Source organism: Talpa occidentalis, unplaced genomic scaffold (assembly GCF_014898055.3).
Source record: "Talpa occidentalis isolate TD23 unplaced genomic scaffold, MPIMG_talOcc4v2.1 talOcc4.11, whole genome shotgun sequence".
In the NCBI taxonomy this organism is placed as follows: Eukaryota; Metazoa; Chordata; class Mammalia; order Eulipotyphla; family Talpidae; genus Talpa; species Talpa occidentalis.
In genome coordinates, this window is record NW_023601104.1 from 65,937,073 (window position 1) to 65,958,275 (window position 21,203).

At 35.6% G+C, this 21,203-nt stretch overlaps 1 protein-coding gene across 4 annotated transcripts in view; it reads left to right on the plus strand.

Annotated features, from left to right (window-relative positions):
• TMEM260 (transmembrane protein 260) overlaps nucleotides 1-21,203 on the plus strand; it is a 71,531-nt gene that overhangs the window by 21,925 nt on the left and 28,403 nt on the right. For all 4 annotated transcript variants that reach the window (XR_008550101.1, XR_008550103.1, XR_008550104.1 and 1 more), the window contains exons 4-11: nucleotides 2,186-2,363; nucleotides 3,550-3,663; nucleotides 7,922-8,101; nucleotides 11,345-11,385; nucleotides 14,170-14,253; nucleotides 15,736-15,850; nucleotides 17,043-17,212; nucleotides 19,312-19,483. Coding sequence is in view for 1 of the 4 variants with exons in the window: in XM_037503408.2 (XP_037359305.1) it covers nucleotides 2,186-2,363; nucleotides 3,550-3,663; nucleotides 7,922-8,101; nucleotides 11,345-11,385; nucleotides 14,170-14,253; nucleotides 15,736-15,850; nucleotides 17,043-17,212; nucleotides 19,312-19,483 (1,054 nt within the window). In the remaining 3 variants the exon portion in view is untranslated. The remainder of the gene's footprint in view (nucleotides 1-2,185; nucleotides 2,364-3,549; nucleotides 3,664-7,921; nucleotides 8,102-11,344; nucleotides 11,386-14,169; nucleotides 14,254-15,735; nucleotides 15,851-17,042; nucleotides 17,213-19,311; nucleotides 19,484-21,203) is intronic.

Here is a 21,203-nt window from a genome sequence, read left to right on the forward strand (position 1 = left end):
TGGAATCAGTCATCTCTCCAAGGATGCTAATTTATATTTTAAGGAGGAAAGAATTTATGTATCTTATACTGACTTTCCAAAGTAATATTTATTTATTTATTTATTTATTTTTATTTTTATTTTTATTTTATAGAGGCATGTTATTTATTTATTTATTTGTTTGTTTGTTTGTTTGTTTGTTTTGTTTTGTTTATACATGCACTGGGTACAGTCATAGGCGCGGGAGGGTGAGAGAATTCACCAGAGCCAGAGCGGGGAGCAGAGCAGGCAGAAGGACTGAAGTACACTGCTGAGGGGAGCAGCGGGCGGCAGGAGAGGTCTGCGCGCCATGTGGGACCCTCCTCCGGTGGCCGTGGAGCAGCCGGGGATCGAACTGGCGTGGCAGAGGCCGCAGGCAGCTTCGCAACCCAGCGCTCAACCGCTGCGCCACCGGGGAGGCCCAAAGTAATATTTATTAACTGATGAATCTCAGGTGTTTCTTCAAAAGTGTTATTAATACTTTAGTTTTTTTACTCACTGTTCCCTTTCTGTGCTTGGGACTTGATGCTTCTAATATAAATGAAGTTTAACTCCTTATGGGCAAATAAATGCGATAGATGTTCTGAGATAGGATAGAAGCCTGGGAATTAAAGAGAAATTTGGGGGAAAAGTCAAGTTTGAATAAATAGGAAAGAATAGAGAGGGTATAGCAAAGATATGATGCTAGGAATAGGCATATCTTATTAGGGAATTTCAAGGAACCCTGTTGCTTGATGGAGATGATAATGGTGGTAATTAATGGCTAGTTGGCACCCAGGTTATTGGGAACTGGAATACCAAGCTGACTCATTTATAATTTTTCCTACAACAGTGAAGAGTCCTTAAATGTGGTAGTTGAGTAATCAAAGAGTATGTTTTAAGAAGTTTAATCTGATGGTGTTTTTTGCAGAATATGTTGGCCATCAGAAAACAAACTGGAAAAATATTAAAATAATTGAGTCTAAGGCTGTATGTATATAAATTGAAAGGCATTTGGAAAATAATTTGGAAGGAAGAAATGACTTAACTTTGTTGAATCAGGATCACTGGGAGAATGGGGAACTCATAAAAAAATAGAAAATTAATGGTTTTATAGGGGAAAGAAAAAAATTAGAAATAAATTATTTAGAGAACCTCCAGGAAAAAAGGTTTGGTGATATTGAAGTTTTTTTTTTTCTGTAATAGTTGATTGAAAGCCATAGAATTACTTTATAAGTTTTCATGCAAAACAATATTGTTAAAAAATTCTTATTTAGAATCATATAATATTATGGTTATTGGATACAGTGATGTCTTCTGAATTTCATAATAATTATTAGAATTAGATATTTGATAACTTTTAATTTTCACAATTAAAAATAGGCAGTTGTTTTGGTTGATATATTTTAGTATATTCAAGCACATTGCCAGTCTCAGATCACATCTCTACATTGGAATTTAGATTTTTTATTTGAAATGTATGACTCTTGTTGGCATTTGGGGGTGAGAAATTGTTTCCAAGCATACCACCATTTGATTCTTTTTGTGTTCACCAAATTCATGTTCCCATAACTCTTTTTGAAAACATACATCATTTTAAACTTCAACTTTGTGTAAAGAGATCATCTGAAACTAAGAACAATTTGCAGGATGTTAAAACCATCACATATCATGACCAGGGCATTCTTTGCCATATTGGTTGGGACTAGAAGTAGAAAGTTCCTACACCAGACATTCCACAAGAAGTGAGAATGAGTGTTCCTGAATAGATATTTTGCCATTTTATTAATTTTTATAATTAAACCTATTTCCGTCTTCTCCAGACCTACTGTCTTCTTGGTGGATATAACAAGAAAAATCACACAGGTTTGTTATCTCTCTAGCTACTATCTCTTCAGGCTTTCTGAACTGGCCTGAATCCTAGAGGTTACGTCTGAGAACGAAACCTCTTTCCATCCATTGGATACCAAATAGGTTTGTTCATTTGTTTGTTAATAGGTTAATATATACTCTTTCTAATTAAAATCTGTTGAAAGAAATTATTACATGAAGTAATGTATCAACCATATAATGTATTGGGATAGTGCTTGGTGACTGTCATAATTTCTGCTGCTACAGTTTATAAAAAGGAAAATAAAGTCGGTTCTTTTTATTGGGAAAGAAGATTTCATGTTATCTGTATTTGCAGGCTTTCTGGCTCATATGCTGGAGGAATCCTTGCTGCGGGGGTGTTTTCATTTTCTCGTCTAACATGGCAGTGGTCCATTGCAGCAGAGGTTTTTAGCTTAAACAATCTGTTTGTGGGGCTGCTTATGGCTCTTACTGTACATTTTGAGGAGGCAGCAACTGCAAAAGAAAGATCAAAGGTAACCTATTTTGATCAAAGTGAAATCACTTTTTGTTTTAATTTTTAGACAGATGCTGTATTTCTTTTTTAGCTTTGGTTTAGATGCTGTTTTATCCATTCTGATTACTGTCAAGGTAATCTAGGCATGTTGAGAGAGAATATAGCCTCAGTTCTTATGCTGTGAACCATGATAACCAACATAAAACATGGGACTTCTGTTCCTCCTCAGAGTTAAGAAGTTGTTTGGAGAATGAGAGCATTATGAAATCCCCCTTTGAGTCCTATGAGAGAGACAAGACGCACTGGTTAATTCCATTATGTGTGTGTGTGTGCGCGTGCATGTGCGTGTGTATTTGTGTGAGTGAGAGAGATCATAAGATTCCAAGCTTTAGACTGACCACCTTTAGTTACATGTAACTATATGTCATTATGGTACATTGACTTACTGTGTGATTGCAAAAAAAGGTAAAAAAATATGTAATTTTTTAAACTGAAACGAGAATCAAATGTAAAGACAAAGTGGTTCAGAAAAGATTTCAATGAAGTTTAAGGTAACACTATCATCAGAATCACTTGGGATGTGAAGGAATCCTGTCTTCTAAGTGGTTACAGTTTACAATCTGGAAAGTACCCACTCATCTTAGGATGGGCAACCTTGTGTTAAAGAGTACGGAAACAAAAGAACAGTGGTTAATCTGTGGTTTTCCTGAACATATCTGTGATGCTATTAGAGTTTATTTTTTGTTTAAAATGAACGTTTTCATTAAGACACTAATACATGCTCAAAAAAGCAAACATACCTCCTGTGGTGAACCATGTTTCTGAATAAAGTGTTATATTTCTTTAAATTAATAGAAAAGTGAAGTAGATAGAATTGCTGGCTTTCATTTGTGTATTTTACTTGAATAAGAATCATACAATATCTTATTGCTGTTAGGAGTTATCTAGTCATCATGCAAGACTTTCTAAAACTTGTGTGAAGATAGTCATTTAAGATCAAACTGCAATGATAAGAATGGGAAAATCTTCATTAAAAATGATAAATATTAAAAAATGACTACTAGCATGTCAGAGGTTGATTTTTAGCTGAACCAGTGGTACAAATGCTTGGTTTTTATATAAGAAATAGATTTTTACTCTTGTGCTTCCTTAGAGTTTTAGGTGAATTTTTAACTTAGTTTTTTTTTTCCTTTATTTATTTTCAGATAGCTAAAATTGGTGCTTTCTGCTGTGGCCTTAGCTTATGTAATCAACACACAATAGTACTCTATGTTTTGTGCATAATACCATGGGTTCTCTTTCGACTTTTAAAAGAGAAGGTAGGTTTTTTAATTTTATAAAAATGAAAATTTGTAGTATTTAAGCTTAATATACTATTTTTGGCATTAGAAAACATAGGGATGTATTTATTTATTGAGTTTTATATAGAGCATAAATAACCTTAGGCCCTAACAACACTGACTTAAAAAAAAAAATAGGATTTACAAAAATTATGCAGTATTGATTGCAGTGGCATCTGGTCTGTTTCATAATGTTCTTACTGATTCTAAGCAACACCTTCATGAAAATAGGCTAAGAGGACTTAAAACAACAAAAGCAAATTTCCTTAATTGTTTTATCACACATTTTTAAGAGAGGGGCTCGTGCATTATTAGTAATACTTTTTTATTCATCCAACTGTTTGTTGAGTGCCTGCTTGGTTTCAGAGGCTACTGTAGATACTAAAGGTTCAGTTCTCAATAAAACTCACCACCACAGATGTTGTGAAGCAAATAATAAAATCTTTTACAAATAACAGTTCTGTATTCTCAGAACAGATTTTCCTAGAATTAAAAAGTATTTATTTTTACTTTGCCTTTCTCTGAAATAAAAAATGATTATTCATATAAATGGGAGTATTAAATAACATGGGAAAATGACTTTGTTAGGCATTGGGAGATGCAGATACAAGAGAAGGCAAGGAGCTGAGTTACACACAGCTTCCTGTGTGATGATTGGAAAGAGAACTCTTTATTCTGTCAGTCTTTCTCCCAGAGAATAAAACAGTCTCTATACAAAGCAGTGCTGGAGTCATTTTATTACTAATTTGTTAATTATACTTCAGCTACATTTTTCTATCATTTTATTATAGGTTACTTATACCTAGCTATAACCAGAATTATAAAAAAATACACATAATAAAATTAATACATAGAAATAGTAAAATAATTATACCAAAGTTTTAGGCAATTGGCAGCAAAACAAAAAGGGTAAATTGGCGATTATAAAATTTTAATTATGTATTTTAGAAAATCAATAAAAGGAAACCATAACAGTTAACAGGAAAGATCAAATTTTTCTTAGAACTGAATTGTCGAGTCAGTCATATAAGACCTTTGTAAGGGAGAGTTGAACAACGTAACAGGCGGTATCTTTAATAGTGATTTCATAGAGAATACAGAAAGTGCTCTATATGGTCTTTTATTATATAAGCACTTGATAAAAAATGTAGATATAACATTAAAAAGGATAACTTAACAAAGACTTTTCTATGGAATACAATAAAGTCTGAGGGGACCATCATATTTCTCATTTGAGTTGATAGGTTGCTAGAGATCACGCCACTTAGACCAGCTTCTTCCCCCCGACCCAACTTCGTTTTTCTCTGTCCTGCCTCCCCCCAATTTGTGAAGATATTATTGACATTTAGCATTGTGTAATTTTCAAATGTACAATGTGATGAATTAATATATGTATATACTACAAAATGATTACTATAATGACAGTTACAGTTGTGTGTATGTTGAGAACTTTTTTTTTAAAGATTTATTTATTTATGCATACAAGAGCTGGGGTACAGGCCAGAGATGTGGGGGGTGGGGCGTGTCTCTGGTACAGGCCAGAGACAGAGTGGGGAACAGAACAGGCAGATTGACCGAAGTACACTGCTGAGGGGAGCAGTGGGCAAGTCAGGAGAGGTCTGCTGCGCCATGTCGGTAGCTCCCTGGCCGGCTAGGGATTGAACTCGTGCTGCAGAGGCTGCGGATTTGCTTCATAGTGTGGTGCTTAACCACTTGCACCACCCAGGGAGGCCCTGTTGAGAACTTTTATGATTTATTCTCTTGGAGTCTTTCAAATATACTATAGTATGTCATTAACTACGGTCACCATGCTAGACATTAGATTCCCAGAAGTTGCTCATCTTATTCTGTATCCTGTAACTACTTTCACTTATTTCCCTTAGCTGTCTCCTGCCCTCTCCCCACCTCTGGACACCACCAATCTACTCTCTGTTCCTAGGAATTAAGTTTTTTTGATTCTATGTATAATTGAGATCATACAGTATTTGTCTTTCTCTGTCTTCTGACTGACTTCATCTAGCATGATGACATCCAGTTTCCCTTATGTTATTGCAAATGGCAGTATGTCTTTTTTCTCAAAGCTGAATAGTATTCTACATCTCTATCTGATCCCCAGTGGCTGAACCCCTTGAATTAGTCCCCATGAGGGGAGACCCAGGTGGGCTTTCAGGGGAGCACCCTGCAGTGTTGGAGGAGCTAGATTCCTGACTTGGACTCTTTTGCCGCCAGAAAGATCATAAACCCAGGGCTGCCTTCTTGGATTGAATAGCTTGGCTGGCCTGGCAGAGGGATGATGGAGCCAACTTTGACCTCCTAGTCTCTTTTCTCCATGCTTCAACCTCACCCCTGGATTCTTGGGTGTCTTATCTATGGGTAGTTGCTCTTTAGTCTTTTTTTGTGAGGAAGACTGTCAAGAATAATCTTTGCTGCCATTTTGATGCTGTAACCAGGCTTTTTAACCATGCTTCTGACATCAGAAAAGGTACTTGCAAATATCAGATAGGTGCATTCTCAGGTAAGAACCTAAAAGGAGACACGTTGAGTTAGTTGATTGAAAGGAGAGCTATATATTTTGTAGAAAACATGCAAGACTCAAAGTAACAAGTTGGAGGTCTTATCTGAGAACCTCAGTGCCCTGTACTTAGGTCAGCTACCTAGTGAATGATGAAATATGGGAAAGTATACCTCTTCCAAGCACCTTCGATTTCCACTATTTAAATAGCAGAGACCCCAGGGGGGAAAATAAAGTGACAAGGTAGTTGACTCACACTGTTCGGGTGATCTGAAGCAGAACAGGAAACCCTGAGTCAGTTGGCTGCAACCCTAGTCACTCACTTAAATTATGTGGGAAGCATTTTGAAAGTGTGTATGTATGCATATATTAATGTATAGGTGTGTATATAAGTGTATATGTGCTTGTGTATGTACATGTTTATTGATCCTACCCTAAAGTAATTTTGATTTAATTGATCTGGAGTGAGGTCCAGACATCACTGTTTTTAAGACTCCCCAAGTGATTCTAATATATGGGCACCAGGGACTCAGACCAGTCTCCTTCAGTCTGAAATAGCACTTCTGTGATTGTCTTCCCATTTATTTCCCGCTTGAAAAGGAAAATTTTGCAGCAATTGCATCTAGCCATTCTAAATTGAAGTTTATAATATACAGAAATTACCATAATTTAAATATTTACTTTCTTTAAAAATACTTTTAAGACTAGCAAAGGCATGTTCTTTGACTATTCTTACACTGTCTTCATGCCATCATTTTTATGCTTCTCACCACTTTAGGAATTTCAACGCGAGTTAGCGCTGTAATAAAAATATTCCATTATCAATTAAGAATATTTATTAAAAATGCTAATTTAAGTCAGCTGCTTGTTCTGGTGACTATAAACCTTGGTTCTTGTATTCATTGGCACGTACAATTTTCCTTTTATATAAAGGAAACATTGACAACTTCCAATTATGAGATTTATAAGAAACCCTCTTTTCCAATCACTAAAGCAACCACTATTTGAATCTTCCTAGCATCCCATATTCTTTTGGACTTAATTATTATAAAACCTTCTCAATATCCTTTGTTTTAGAAATATGCAGATGAGAAGTAAATTCTCATAAGCCAATATAATTACATACAACAACACATTTCTTTTAGTATTCCATCCTACATGTAAAGTGAGGGGGGAGGAACATTTGGATAAATTAAGAGGTTATTTAAAAGCTAGTTTCATTTATGCCAAGTATTCCCATGAAATGTTCAAAATCCTTACAGAACAAATCATATTGTCAGTGTATAATTGTAATAGAGCATATAGTATAAGTCTATCCCTGACAAGGGTAGTGAAGTGAATTAGTGTTAGAACAACATTGTGGGCATATTCAAAACCAGCCCACTCAGTCACTTCAAAGTGGGCTGTCCTGGCTGTACAATACTGCATGTCATGGCATGAGTTGATGTGAAAGATGGAATAAACACGATACTCTTGAGTCTTTGCTAATGTTATTTGCTTCATTCAGATTTCACCTGCCATGCACAGGTGTTCAGGCTGATGCAATTTTCTAGTAATCCATAGATTACTGGAAGGTTTAACTTAGTATTCTGTGGTGACTTAATATAAATTGAGAGATCAACTCTGAGTAAACATATTTGATATTTTCCTTGATGTGTTCTTGAAGTTCCAGGATGAACTGACTACAAAAAACATTTTCATGCAACACATTTGTCTCTGATGCAGGAACTTACCCTGGGCTCTTTGTTGAAGCTGAGTGTGTACTTCTCCATGGGTTTGCTGCCCTATGTCTACCTTCCTATCTCATCCTATCTCAACCAAGCCCGTTGGACCTGGGGAGACCAGACAACATTGCTAGGATTTTTGACGCATTTTCTCAGGGAAGAATATGGAACATTCAGTCTGGTAAGTATGTATTTAAAAACCTTTTTTTTTAAAGATAAACACATGCAATTTGCAGCAACATGGGTGGCACTGGAAGGGATCATGCTCAGTGAAATAAGCCAGAAAGAAAAAGAAAAATACCGGATGGTCTCACTCATAGCAGGAATCTAGAAAACTTAAATAAGGGACCAGGAAAAAGAATAACTATAAGAAAGTGAAAATCAAAATCAACAAAAAACTATGAACCAGAGACACTCTATGGGGGGTAGAGGGTGGGAGGGGAGGGATTGGGGTCAAAATAAGGGGGTTGCAATTGTATGGGGAATATAAAAATAAAATTTATAATTTTTTTAAAAAAAAATGCCTTTTTTGGGAAATAAGTGACAAAACTTTAGCCTGAACCTTAGTTGAAAAAAATAAAATCACCATTTATCATTGACAATAGATAGAATTCCCATTCAGTTATTTATATGACAGATTTGCCCCTTGGAATGGGCATTTAACATACATTGGAAAAGATTGAAATCACTTCATCTGACCTTATACTGTTGTATACCCCAGATATATTTTTCTGGATAACAAGCATTAGAAAGGCTCTGCTGCCATCAGTTGACACATTTCCATCTTGTTAGTGCTGGGTATCACTCTTGGCTCTTGGTCTATGATTAAAAATATTTTGAATAAAGATGAAAAATACTTGCTGCTTGAGGATGGAGCCTTACCCTGGGGCACTTGTTCCTGTTATTAAGATCCAGGTGCTACCATCTCAACTCAGTGAGAGCATTCAGTGGTTGTCTGGGTTTTGGCCCCAGGTGGCAGCTAGGTAGGTGTTTCGCATATCAGAGCCTTAGACCTCAAACCTAGCCTCTTCTATGAGGATCCAATCTGGCTCACCCAAAAGCTGCAGATTCCAGCTGTTCTAGTAGGGAGCCTCAGGCTCAAACCAGTATCATCACTCTGCACCCTTATTCCTAGAGTTCTCCGACCTCATTCTCTGTCTTGCACAGCAACTCTGTGCACCTCCCCTCCAATGTAGTGCCCTGTTTATAAAGTCCCTGTAGTGATGGGTGCCCTTGACTTAACAGCAGCAGAAACTTGGCACAGCAGTTCCCCTCCCTCTCCTGGCTGCACTGCCTAGTGTTGCTGCAAACACAGTTCAGTTACAGTTTTGTCTATCCCTTTCTGCTGTTGCCCCTGATGTATACAGTAGTAATCAATTTATGTTTCAGAAACTGGTGTCCTAGTTTTTTTTTAATGCATACAAGAGCTGGGGTACAGGCCAGAGATGTGGCAGGGGAGGGGGGAGGTGAGAGGATTCACTAGAGGCAGAGTGGGGAGCAGAACAGGCAGATTGACTGAAATGCACTGCTGAGGGGAGCAGCAGGCGCGACAGGAAAGGTCTGCTGCGCCATATGGTATCCTAGTTTTATCATAATTTGAATTTGGTTGTGAATATGTAGAAGAGGTGTGCCTCCGTCTTCACTCTGCTGCCATCTTGCTGGTCTCCAAAAACCTAAACATTTTTAATTGTCTTGATCAAATCACATTTTTTTGATGAACAGCATTCTATTTAGTATGAGTATAAGACCTATCTGTGAATACTTCCTAAATATGATGTCACTAAATGAAACAGTGTGTTCCAAAGAGCCTTGCTTTCCCTAAGACATAAACTAGGAGAATCTACTACATGTGCTTACAGTAAAAGTTATCTGAAAAAGGAAGTGATAAACAGATGGTTTTTATTTTAATTTAATTTATTTTTTATCAGATTTTTCTTTCATGGTTTGTACTTTTTTGTATCTTAAGAAGGCAATCTCAGAAGAGTATACATTATATACAAAATTGGTACAAAATTCTAAAACATGCAAAAATTTAATAATCCATTGCTTGTGGATACAGATAAAAGTAGTAAAACTAAATGTGTTTACAAAGTAGGGGAATAATTAACATACAATTCAAGATAATACCACTGAGGGATGACAAAGGCATTTACTGTGATGATTTCCCTTAAATTCCTATTCTTAAATGAATGATGTATCTACTGATTTTTAAAAAACTCTTTATCCCCTCAACTTATATATATTATTTTACATATGTTGTTTTTATGTAGGATATATTTCATAATAAAATAGATTAATAAGATGATAATTATGACTTTTTTAACTTAGTTGCAATTTATGCTGTAGTTTATTTATATTGGTTTCCCCAAAAAATATTGTTTGAGGGCCATTCCAGATTTGGAGTTTGCACAATTCATACATAATTATGAAATACACTAACAAATGGATAATGAACTCTAATCAAAGTACAAAAAATAGCTTAAGAGTGGCTATAACAGAAGTGTAATGTCTATTAATTCATTAATGTGTTAATCATTTCTACTGGCATAGTTTAATTTTTTATTATCTCTGAAATTCTTTTTTTTTTTTAAGATTGATTTATTTGGGCCTCCCCTGGTGACGCAGTGGTTGAGTGCTGGGTTGCGAGGCTGCCTGCAGCCTCTGTAGTGCCAGTTCGATCCCCGGGCACTGGCGAGGGTCCCGCAAAAAAAAAAAAAAAAAAAAAAGATTGATTTATTTTTGCATACAAGAGCTGGAGTACAGGCCAGAGATGCAAGGGGTGAGAAGATTCACCAGAGACAGAGTGGGGAACAGAACAGGCAGACTGACTGAAGTATACTGTTGAGGGGAGCAGCGGGCGAGTCAGGAGAGGTCTGCTGCTCCATGTGGGTTGCTCCTGGCTGGCCAGGGATCGAACTTATGCTGCAGAGGCTGCGAATTGCTTCATAGTGTGGTGCTTAATCCTTTGTGCCCCAGGGAGGCCCCTGAAATTCTTCTTAAAGGATGTCTATGTTTAGTTTTCACTGACTTCTGTTAAAAAAAAAATCAATAATGGGCCTCCCCTGGTGGCGCAACTGTTGAGCACTGGGCTGCGAAGCTGCCTGCAGCCTCTGCAGTGCTGGTTCGATCCCTGGCCACCGGCGAGGGTCCCACATGGCACGCTGTGCCCGCTGCTCCCCTCAGCAGTGTGTTTCATCCGTCTGCCTGCTCTGTTCCCGTTCTGCCTCTGGTGAATTCTCTCACCCTCCTGTGCTTCTGACTATACCCAGTGCTTGTATAAATAAATAAATCTTTAAAAAAAAAATCAATAAGGCTCTGAAGTAAGTCTTTGAATGGAGATGTTGCATTGTATATTTAATCAAGATAGTTAAAATACAGTTTTAATGCATGGCATGCCCAAATAAATTTTTTCTTTTATCTTTAGGCCAAAACTGAAATAGGATCCAGTATGTCTAAAATATTGTTGTGAGTATAAATATTTGAAACTCTTTTTAAATGAATTCTCTATTAGTTCCTTTAAATGATTTTAGGGATTTCTGAGTTTATCTCTTTGTGAAGCAGTATATCATATTCACCTGGATAAGTAACAGCTTTTTATGTACACTGTCAAATTTTCTATCATTTCCTTCGATATGATAAAGTTTAAAGTAAGCAATAAATACAACAATGAACAGGGTAGAACCAGTAAAACTAAAAGGTTTCAACTTTAAGTTGAATATAAAATTACTCAATGTACTGTTGCTTTATAAATAACTTATTTGTTTTGGTATTTTATTTTCTTTCTGTTAGATACATTTTATAACATTTTATAACATTGTATTTAGCATAATCAGAATAATTATTTTCTTGTTACATTGGATTGAGCTATTCTTTTTTAATTCTTCAGAGTTTAATTTATTAAATCTTTCAAGACTTTTAGGTTGTCTTTAAATTCTGTTCTTGACTTACATATTTTTCACATCCAGCCATATTAGAGTCAGCTTAAGCAAATCTGTTTTGTCTGTGTTATCTCCTAGAGTTCTTTGAAAAATGGGTTGATGTTTGCTTTAAAACCTACACAGAGTAGGACAACTTAAAAAATATCTATAACAATCCTGTAATATTTAAATATTTTCAATATAAAATCAGGGAAGAATAGATTTCTATAACACAAAAGTTGTCACCTAACTAATTATTAATTCAGAATTCTCAGGACTATTTGAAATCATTTAAAAAATATGGGGATAATATTTCCACTCTACATGTGAGGCGGTTCATAAGTCCTCATAATTTACTTGCTAGCTTGCTTTCTTCCTTGCATCCATCCTTCTTTTCTTTCTAAACATGTCATTTTTTTCATACTCAAAAAAATGGTATATAGTCATAGAAAACTTACAAAATATAGGTAAGCAAAAATAAAATTTAAATTACCTAAACATTCAACCTATGAAGATAAACATTATTATTAATCTATTAACATTTATGGTATATCCTTCCAATATCTTTTATATTTTATTTAAAAAAAATAGACTCATAATGGCGCATACTGTTTTATTAGCCTGCTGTTCTTCATTTTATACTATATCTTGGAAATATTTCCCTACTGACAGTTATTCTTATATTATACTTTGATGGTTCTCACAATTGATCTTAAAGTTTTTTACTATGTCTGAGATATCTAAATTAAGCTCCTTCTTTTTTTGTTGGGGAAAGGTAGGAAGAAGCTTGATTTCCTTTTAAAGATAAGGCAGCTTTGCCAGTGTCTCTGGGCGTTTACTTTCTTCTGCTTCACTCCATGCTGCAAGACTCATTGCTTGCTCGCTTTTGCCTACCTCTGGAGTTCTTATCACGCTCAGATGTCTAGTATATAGTAAATCCCACATGAACCCCAAAGACCTTTCAAGAGTAATCCTAGACCACACAGATAACTTTTATTAGTTAAGCATAAAAGTCAGCTGTGGGGACATGAAAGGTCTCCTTTATTAAAACTAGAGCAGTTAGATTGTATAACCAAAAAAGCTTGACAAAAGGGATGACCACTTACACCCACTACTTGTTGGAGCCAAATCTTAATGTAGAATGGCAGCATCATCCTAGCACTCTGACTGAGAGAGAGAATTTCTAGTCTTTAATTGTTTCAGGTAGACAGGAGTGTTGAGAAAGGCAACTCATAATTAACTTACTAGAAAATCCATCAATATGATGGCACCTACTCATCCACCCTTTTCCAGTCAAGCAAATTAAATTCTTTCCCCATGCATATCTCCAAATTGCAATCCTGTACAAGGAAATTATTGAATCTAACCCTAGGCAGTGACCATGTTTTAGAGCTTACATTTAAGCAACAGATCTCCAAGAATTAATTTTGAGACTGACTTCATTCCTTTTGAAGAATGGTTTGAAATGGGCCTCATGCTGGAATCAATTTTTCAAGTGTATTTGAAAATGAGTAAGGCTATCTTCTCATAAATGATGAGTCCCCATTAGTAAAATATACATTGTGTGGTTTCCATAATTGTGGCATCACATTTTCTCCAGTAAAATTGCCGGTAGGAAGAAGAAAGTTCTCTGAGATGGTTTGTAGAGTCATTTCTTTTTTAGAAAATTGGAGACTACTAAAGCTATTTTAGAACTTAGATAATGCTTGGAAAATGCTTATAAGTTAATGGAAGGATTTAGTTTAATTATAGGAAAAATACATTTCTCTGATTATTTAAATAATTTTGAACCAAATAATATAGGAAACAATGAAACCTTTTAGGGAAGAAGATAACCAAGAAAAGAATGGTTGGAGATCATTTATTTTACCCTTTTTTTTCTTCATGATTGCATCTCAAAAAAAAAAAAATACTTTTGATTTAATTTTGTTTTCAGTAACTGAATCACTAGAGACCATGACTATACTGCTAACAAAAGAAAATTCAAACACCCATTTCAGGTGACTTCTTATCAAACTAGTCAAGTATATAAATTGGTTTACAAGATCAACACAGTATTCCACACTATCACAAATACATAAGAATTATTTGTTCCACGCCTACCCCAAATTATATATTGGTAACCAAATGTTACAGTTGGTAAACATCTCAGAATATTCAACTCTTTCTTGTAGTACTTTCCCCCTCAAATTTAAAGCAGACAGTTATTTAAAAATCTGACTGCAGTCCTGAAAATTGTTAAGTACATAATTATGTACTCTACAAAGACCATTTTACTTGGAAATAACCAAATTTGTTTTCTGCCAATAAGAAGTTACTTTGTCTTTTTCAGTTCTCAGCTAACAAATATGAGGACTGAACTCTCATTCAACATTCAAGCCCTTGCAGTTTGGGCAAATCTATGTTTACCAAGAAAGTGAGTAACATAAATCCTTTCCTCTTATTTTTTGTTCATTAATTGAGTTAATATTTTCAATGTCATTGTAGAACCTTGCCTGTATTATTTTGTATTCCAAATAAATGACTCCCCTAACCAGTTTTATTAGAGCTAATATGTATTACTTTCTTGCTTTTTTAAAAATTATAAATGAATGGTTTTGAAATATTGAACAGTATGTTACTGTCTAACATTTGATGTCTTAAACTTCTGATTTGACTCCTTACTCTACTCACAGCCAATTATTATTGTTTCTTTGCAAAAGAAGCAAAGAGCTATTTTAATTCTTCTGAAGATAAAAAGAATTTATCTTCATTGGAGATTTCCAATGATAAATGTAAACCTAAAAAAAAATTATACTATTAACCTTCATTTATATTTTTTCATTTACTCTCTAGCCTGTTGAGTGTATTTTTATGTAATGTCTTAATATACATACATTCTTAGTTTTGTTTCCTTAACACTTAACATTATATTGTGAGCATTTTCCCATACCATGAAAATACTTAAAATCATCTAAATGTTTATATAGCATTCTGGGCCTCCTTGGTGGCGCAAGGGGTTAAGACACAAGCTATGAAGCTGTCCACAACCACTGCAGCACGAGTTCAATCCCCCAGCCAGCCAGGGAGCAACCTACATGCCGCAGCAGACCTCTCCTGACTTGCCCACTGCTCCCCTCAGCAGTCTATTGCAGTAAAATCTGCCTGTTCTGTTGCCCTCTCTGTCCTGGTGAATCCTCTCACCCCCTGTACCTCTGGCCTGTACCCCAGCTCTTGTATGCATAAATAAATAAATCTTTAAAAAAAATAAATGTTTATATAACATTCCATACTATGTCCTAGGAGAATTCATTTAAATGCTCTCCTATTTGAGGAATCTTTAAGTTGGTTCCACTTGTTTCACTTTTATAAGTAATACCAAAGCATTTCTATGCATTAATCTTTATCCACATTTCTAGTTAGTGCTTAAAGATTTAGGCCTACTTTTCAAATTATTGGATCGATGAATGTGAATATTTTTAACACTCAATCTATATTACTAAACTAACTTTCCTTGAAGTTTGTACTAATGTGCTATACTGCAGTCTCATCAACATTGAGATTTGTCATCTTTAAATCTTTGTTATTTTGATGCTTGAAATTAGTCTTTGGTTTTTGCATATTTAATTACATCTTAAATTTAACAAGATTAATATTTTATACTTCTTCAACTTCTAACTTTTTATCTTTTGCTGTATAGTCCCAAATTAAGTTGTCCATAGTATCTAGTACAGTATGTATAGTTTACTATGTTTTAGTTACCTCTTTCTATTTAGGTGTTAAAAACCTGATCTTTGTTTCCACATAAAAAATGGGAAGTTTATAGATTCAGATATTTTTTCTATAATTTAAAAACTGTGATATTTATTGATATTCATGCATGTAAGTAATCTTTGACCTATTTGAATTTTTTTTATAGGAGCACACAGAATCCCTCATTAGTCTGGCTTTTTACTGGAATGCTTTGTGTTTATTCATTGTTCTTTGGTTGGAGGGCAAATTTAGACATTTCAAAACCTCTTTTCATGGGTGTGGTAAGTTTTCCTTAGATATTCTTTGAGCAGAAAGTTTGTAAAGAATTAACAAATGTACCTTTCATGAATCTTGTAAAAAGAGGAAATTATCTCAGAAATAGTATATGCACTGTTATAAATTAAGAGTTAAATTACTGAACTACTAAGGTGAAGGCCTCTTTTTAGGAAAAAAAATGCAATGTTAACTGACTAGTACATTAGTTAAATAAGAAAATGAATGTAAGTTAGATTAAGTTAGTCACTTTATATGAGTGCTTGCCAATATAGGACCTACCTCATTTCTCCTAGAATTTTGTAAATTAGCAAAAACATAGAGTTGTAATTAGGGGTTCTTACCAACACATTTCCTTATTTCTAAACTTACCAGTCCCAGGCCTGTGTTAAAGAGCAACCACATTTCTTTTTGACCCCAGCTGCCCCCTCTTGAGATCTCTTTGTATCATAAACTCTGTAAATGTAGGAAGCTCTTTTTAACAATGGAAACCAGATGTTTTTGTGTGTGTTCAAAAGACCTAACCGGTAATGCCCTACTAGATCACCTGAGTTCTGAATCAATTGAGAAACAAGATAAACCAGAAAATGGGTGGGAGAATGTGGTTTGTATCTGTGAGCAAGGGGACTTCCACCTCTGTATCCCCAAATGGCCAGACTTAACCCACTGCACAGAGTGGGCCTCTCTCACCCTAGCCCCACCCCACTGGGACCATAAATCTGTCCCCGGATAAGTGCTTCCTTGGGCAGCTCATATCCAAAAGAAAAAGAGTGGCAAAGAGAATTATACAGGCCCAGTCCCAGCTCGCTAACTGACCATATGACACAGAAGAAATAAGTGAGGGGATTGAAGGGGCCAGGCGTTTTATCCTAGCAGAGCTTCTCCACAAGCAAGGAAGCATTAGGAGCAAAGCCAAAGCATTTCTCTTCCAACACACACATTGCAGGAGTTCATTCTGCAGCATGAGGGTTGCAGAATGGTAGGTCCAAAGGAAAGAATGACATGTCAAACTGGGAAATGTTGGAAAATTGGAAAAAATATGCATAGAGGTGACCTGGGGTAAGTCGGTTAATAAGACCTGAATGACAGCAGTCGGGCAACTAGGTGTTTATGATAGTATTTACAATACATGCAAGTAACCAATTAACTGACAGTGTAAACCAGTCCACTGGACACACTGTTTGCATCTCTCTCACACAGGTAGAACGATTCTGGATGCAGAGCAATGCAGTGGTGGCCGTCCTAGCTGGCATAGGCTTGGCTGCACTTGTGTCTGAGAGTAATCGACTGCTGAATACCAGTGGGCTTCAGTGTCTGGAATGGCTTTCGGCAACTCTTTTTGTAACTTACCAAATATATTCGAATTACAGGTAACACAAATGTTGTGAAAAGTTTGCATCCGAGTCAGAGACATTTGAATATTAAGATTCTAGGACTTTATTTCATCTTTTAGTTCAAAGTGACATAGCTTGGTCTGATGCGGTGCTTCTTAAAACTTTTGAACCAAATCTCAGCATGAGTGATATGTATTTTCAGGGTATGGCCAACAAGGGATAGGGCAGTGCATGCAGACTATGTGTATATTTTCCTCTAAGGAACCCTAGGTATACTTTGTAGAATCTGGAGTAGATATGCCATTTAAGTCATTTGGGCCTTTTTGTGTGTTCCTCTGTTGGAGTAATATCTGACTCTTACCTGGTTGATTCTGTAGTTTAAATATTAATTATTCTTAAATAATTAAAGTCATACAAGTATCTCAGCCCTTGTGCTTTATTAGTATTAATGTACTTTTCAAAACTAATACCCAATAAAATACAAATTTCAGCCTAACACAAAAGATGTCCTAGTTTTAGATGATAGTGCATTATTTCCAGCGATATTGAGTCAGTATTACAGCAGTAAAGAGACCACTGAAGTTTTGTTATACTGAGACGTGACTGGTTGATTTCATAAGTTGATTGATTTCAAAAGGTAAAATTTCTTTTCCAACTTAACTTTAAAAACCGACATTGTGTATTATAGCAGGATAGAGGCAATGTTAAAAGGCTATGTCACCAGGAGGCCTGGTAGGAGGAGGATGCACATCCCAGACACAATCCATAGCTAGCCTGAGAAGGGTTTGCAAAGCCAACACTATGTTTCCCAACCTTTTTTTTTTTTTTTACTTTATTAGACTTTTATCTTGATTAGTCTTAAAAAAAAAAGATTAATTTATTTATACAAAAAAGAACTGGGGTATAGGGCAGAGATGTGGGGGGTGAGAGGATTCACCAGAGACAGAGTGGGGAACAGAACAGGCAGACTGAAATGAAATACACTGCTGAGGGGAGCAGTGGGCAAGACAGGAGAGGTCTGCTGCACCATGTGGGTTAGCTTCCTGGCCGGGGATCGATCTCAGGCCATAGCGGTGATAATATGATAGCACTGTGACTTAACCCTACACCCCCAAGGAGGCCTCTCAGTTATTCTGTAGGGCAATCCAGATTCAACAGCAAGGATGCCTGTACTGGCTGGATGGGTTTTTTTCTTTTGATTCTTTTGCTTGCCCCAGGTTAATGGATTAGATAACAACTTTGCTGGGTGGCCAAATATGAGTCCTCTCCCTGTAAAGTAGGGAATCATAGTAAGAAGCAATTGCATCAATTGTAAAGGCAAGGGTAATGTTTTATTCCTAGAAGTGTTTGTTTAGTGTTACTAACCCACCCACTGGTTCACCTTTACTTGTGTTTCTCACCTCTGTTACATGCAGTGGGCCTTATAATAACAGGAAAGACTTTGATCCATATTTTAATACTTTTACCCTTCTAGTCTTTTCCTCTTTGCTTGGGAAGTGCTTAGAATTCTTTCCAGTTATTCTTTGAAGTTAGAAAGTCCACTTCATCATTGAAAAACCTTTTACTGCTTTGTCAAAGGCAAATAGTGTCTGGAGAGAGGAAAAAACTCATCAAATTTTCTTTCTTATTTGTCTCATTCCCCAGTGATTCCTCTGCCTAGACAAGAACCTGTGGTACAGGGATGTAGTAGAAAAGATCAACCTCTGCATGAAAGAGAGTCATACAAATGTCATATAAATTTATGACAGTTATTGGCAGATTTCCTTTTGCATTTTTGAAAATCTCTTTGGACTAAAGGGCAGTAACATGAAATTACCTTAAATTCCTAGTGGAATCAGAAAATTTACTCCTACTTAGTTTAATTGGATAAGGTTTTTGGAAAAAAAGAACTTGAGTACAATCTGAAAGGAAAGCAATATGCAAATATTTTTAAGCCATAGAATTAGTTCCTTTTGTTTTAGATGATAGTGTTCCTTTTTCAGATACATGTATTTTCTCAGAAGTTATAAATGAGAATAATTTGAAACACTCAATGTAGATTGTATTATGGGAAAGGAATAGTTTGGAAATAAACCCTTTCTTATTAAAACTGTAACAAACTGTTGATATTTTAATGTTTTGATTGTTTTATTTAGCACTTGTGACCAAAGGACCAACTACGTGATCAGTAAATTTGCAAAGAATCTCCTAGCCTCTATGCCTCATGATGCAATTATATTACTCAGAGGTGACTTGCCAGGGAATTCTATCCGTTACATGCATTATTGCGAGGGACTGAGGCCAGATATTTCATTAGTGGATCAGGAAGTAAGTACTTAAAACATATACTTAAAATATAGTAATATTTTTATAACATTTTTATCATTTAATAACATGTCTTTAAACTATTTTTTACAGTGATAGGTACAGTTTTCATGATAGGTAGAATATATACCACATTCTTTTATTTTATTTTATTTTATTTTTTTTATTTTTATTTATTTATTTTTTTTAATTTTATAGAGGCATGCTTTTATTTATTTATTTATTTATTTAATTTGTTTGTTTGTTTTGTTTATACATACACTGGGTAGAGTCAGAAGCGCCGGAGGGTGAGAGAATTCACCAGAGCCAGAGCAGGGAGCAGAGCAGGCAGAAGGACCGAAGTACACTGCTGAGGGGAGCAGCGGGCGGCAGGAGAGGTCTGAGCGCCATGTGGGACCCTCCTCCGGTGGCCAGGGAGCAGCCGGGGATCGAACCGGCACCGCAGAGACCGTGGACAGCTTCGCAACCCAGCACTCAACCGCTGCGCCACTGGGGAGGCCCACATTCTTTTATTTTAACTACTATTATAAGATATGAGTGTTGCTTCTTTCTCATTTATTCTGAACGTTTTAAGTATTAATGAGTTTCATGTTAAATTCAAATAATATCCCAAGTTTCTAGTTCACATGACAAATCATGAAAATATTGGATTGTATATTTATTTTTAAATTGTTCTTTTACATTTAGCCAACTTAACCATTCAAATTAACACTGCCCGCTGGTCCAGGGATTATAATAAAAAATAAGGTTGACTATAAAATAAGTCATACTACAAGTAAGTAAAAACTTCTTTCAAGATAGAAGTCATTAACCGTGAATCTGCTACAAAATTTTTGTGTAACCTTTGTTAATCTCAGGACAAAAATGTATTTGTAGAAGACTTGTGAAAATTTCTAGGTCTATTAGAATAATCTTCTGGAACTGAACAATATATTTAATTTATAAGACTTATTATGTAAACCATAAATACTTAAAGTGAACAAATCTATCTGATATCATCAAGAAAAGAGAAATTCTTAATCTTAAAAAAATTATGGCTAGTTTAAGCACATTATTAAGCATAGTACTTTTTATAAATTTTGTTGAATTACTGAATAGTTAGAATTTTTCAGAGAAAACTGTATGAACAGACTTAGACATATAAGACAATTTGCAAATGACACCTATTTCTGTAAGCACTTTGCATTTACATCATTTACACAGATTAATTTGATTGTCAGTCCAGCTTCTAACCAATGCTAGATTATTTATTGATATTATAGTATCACACTGTAATTTTAAATACTATTTGGGATGGCAGCTAGTGTAGTTGAGAAGCATGAATTTCAGCCCTCAGTTCAAGTCTACATATGTGACATGGGGATGGTGACTTTTCCTTTCAAATCAATGGAAATGATTGTCATACAAATTAGGATGCTTTTGAATGCAAGAAACAAATACCTGACTAAAGAGTGATTTAAATTGTGGAATTTTTTCCTAATATAATAAGTAGTCTGGAGATAGGATTTTAGGTTTGATAATACAAGCAGTTCAATGAAGCCAGTGTTCTGGGGCAGCTCCTGTGGTCTCTTGAACTGATGGATACCCAGTTGCTGCAAATATCACATCCTCAAGCATTGGGAGTAACCCTCAGCACCTCTCCACTGTAGCCCCACTAACCAGCACTATGTCACATGCCCCCATCCCAAACTATTCATAGATAAGGAGAAGGAGCATGTCACTA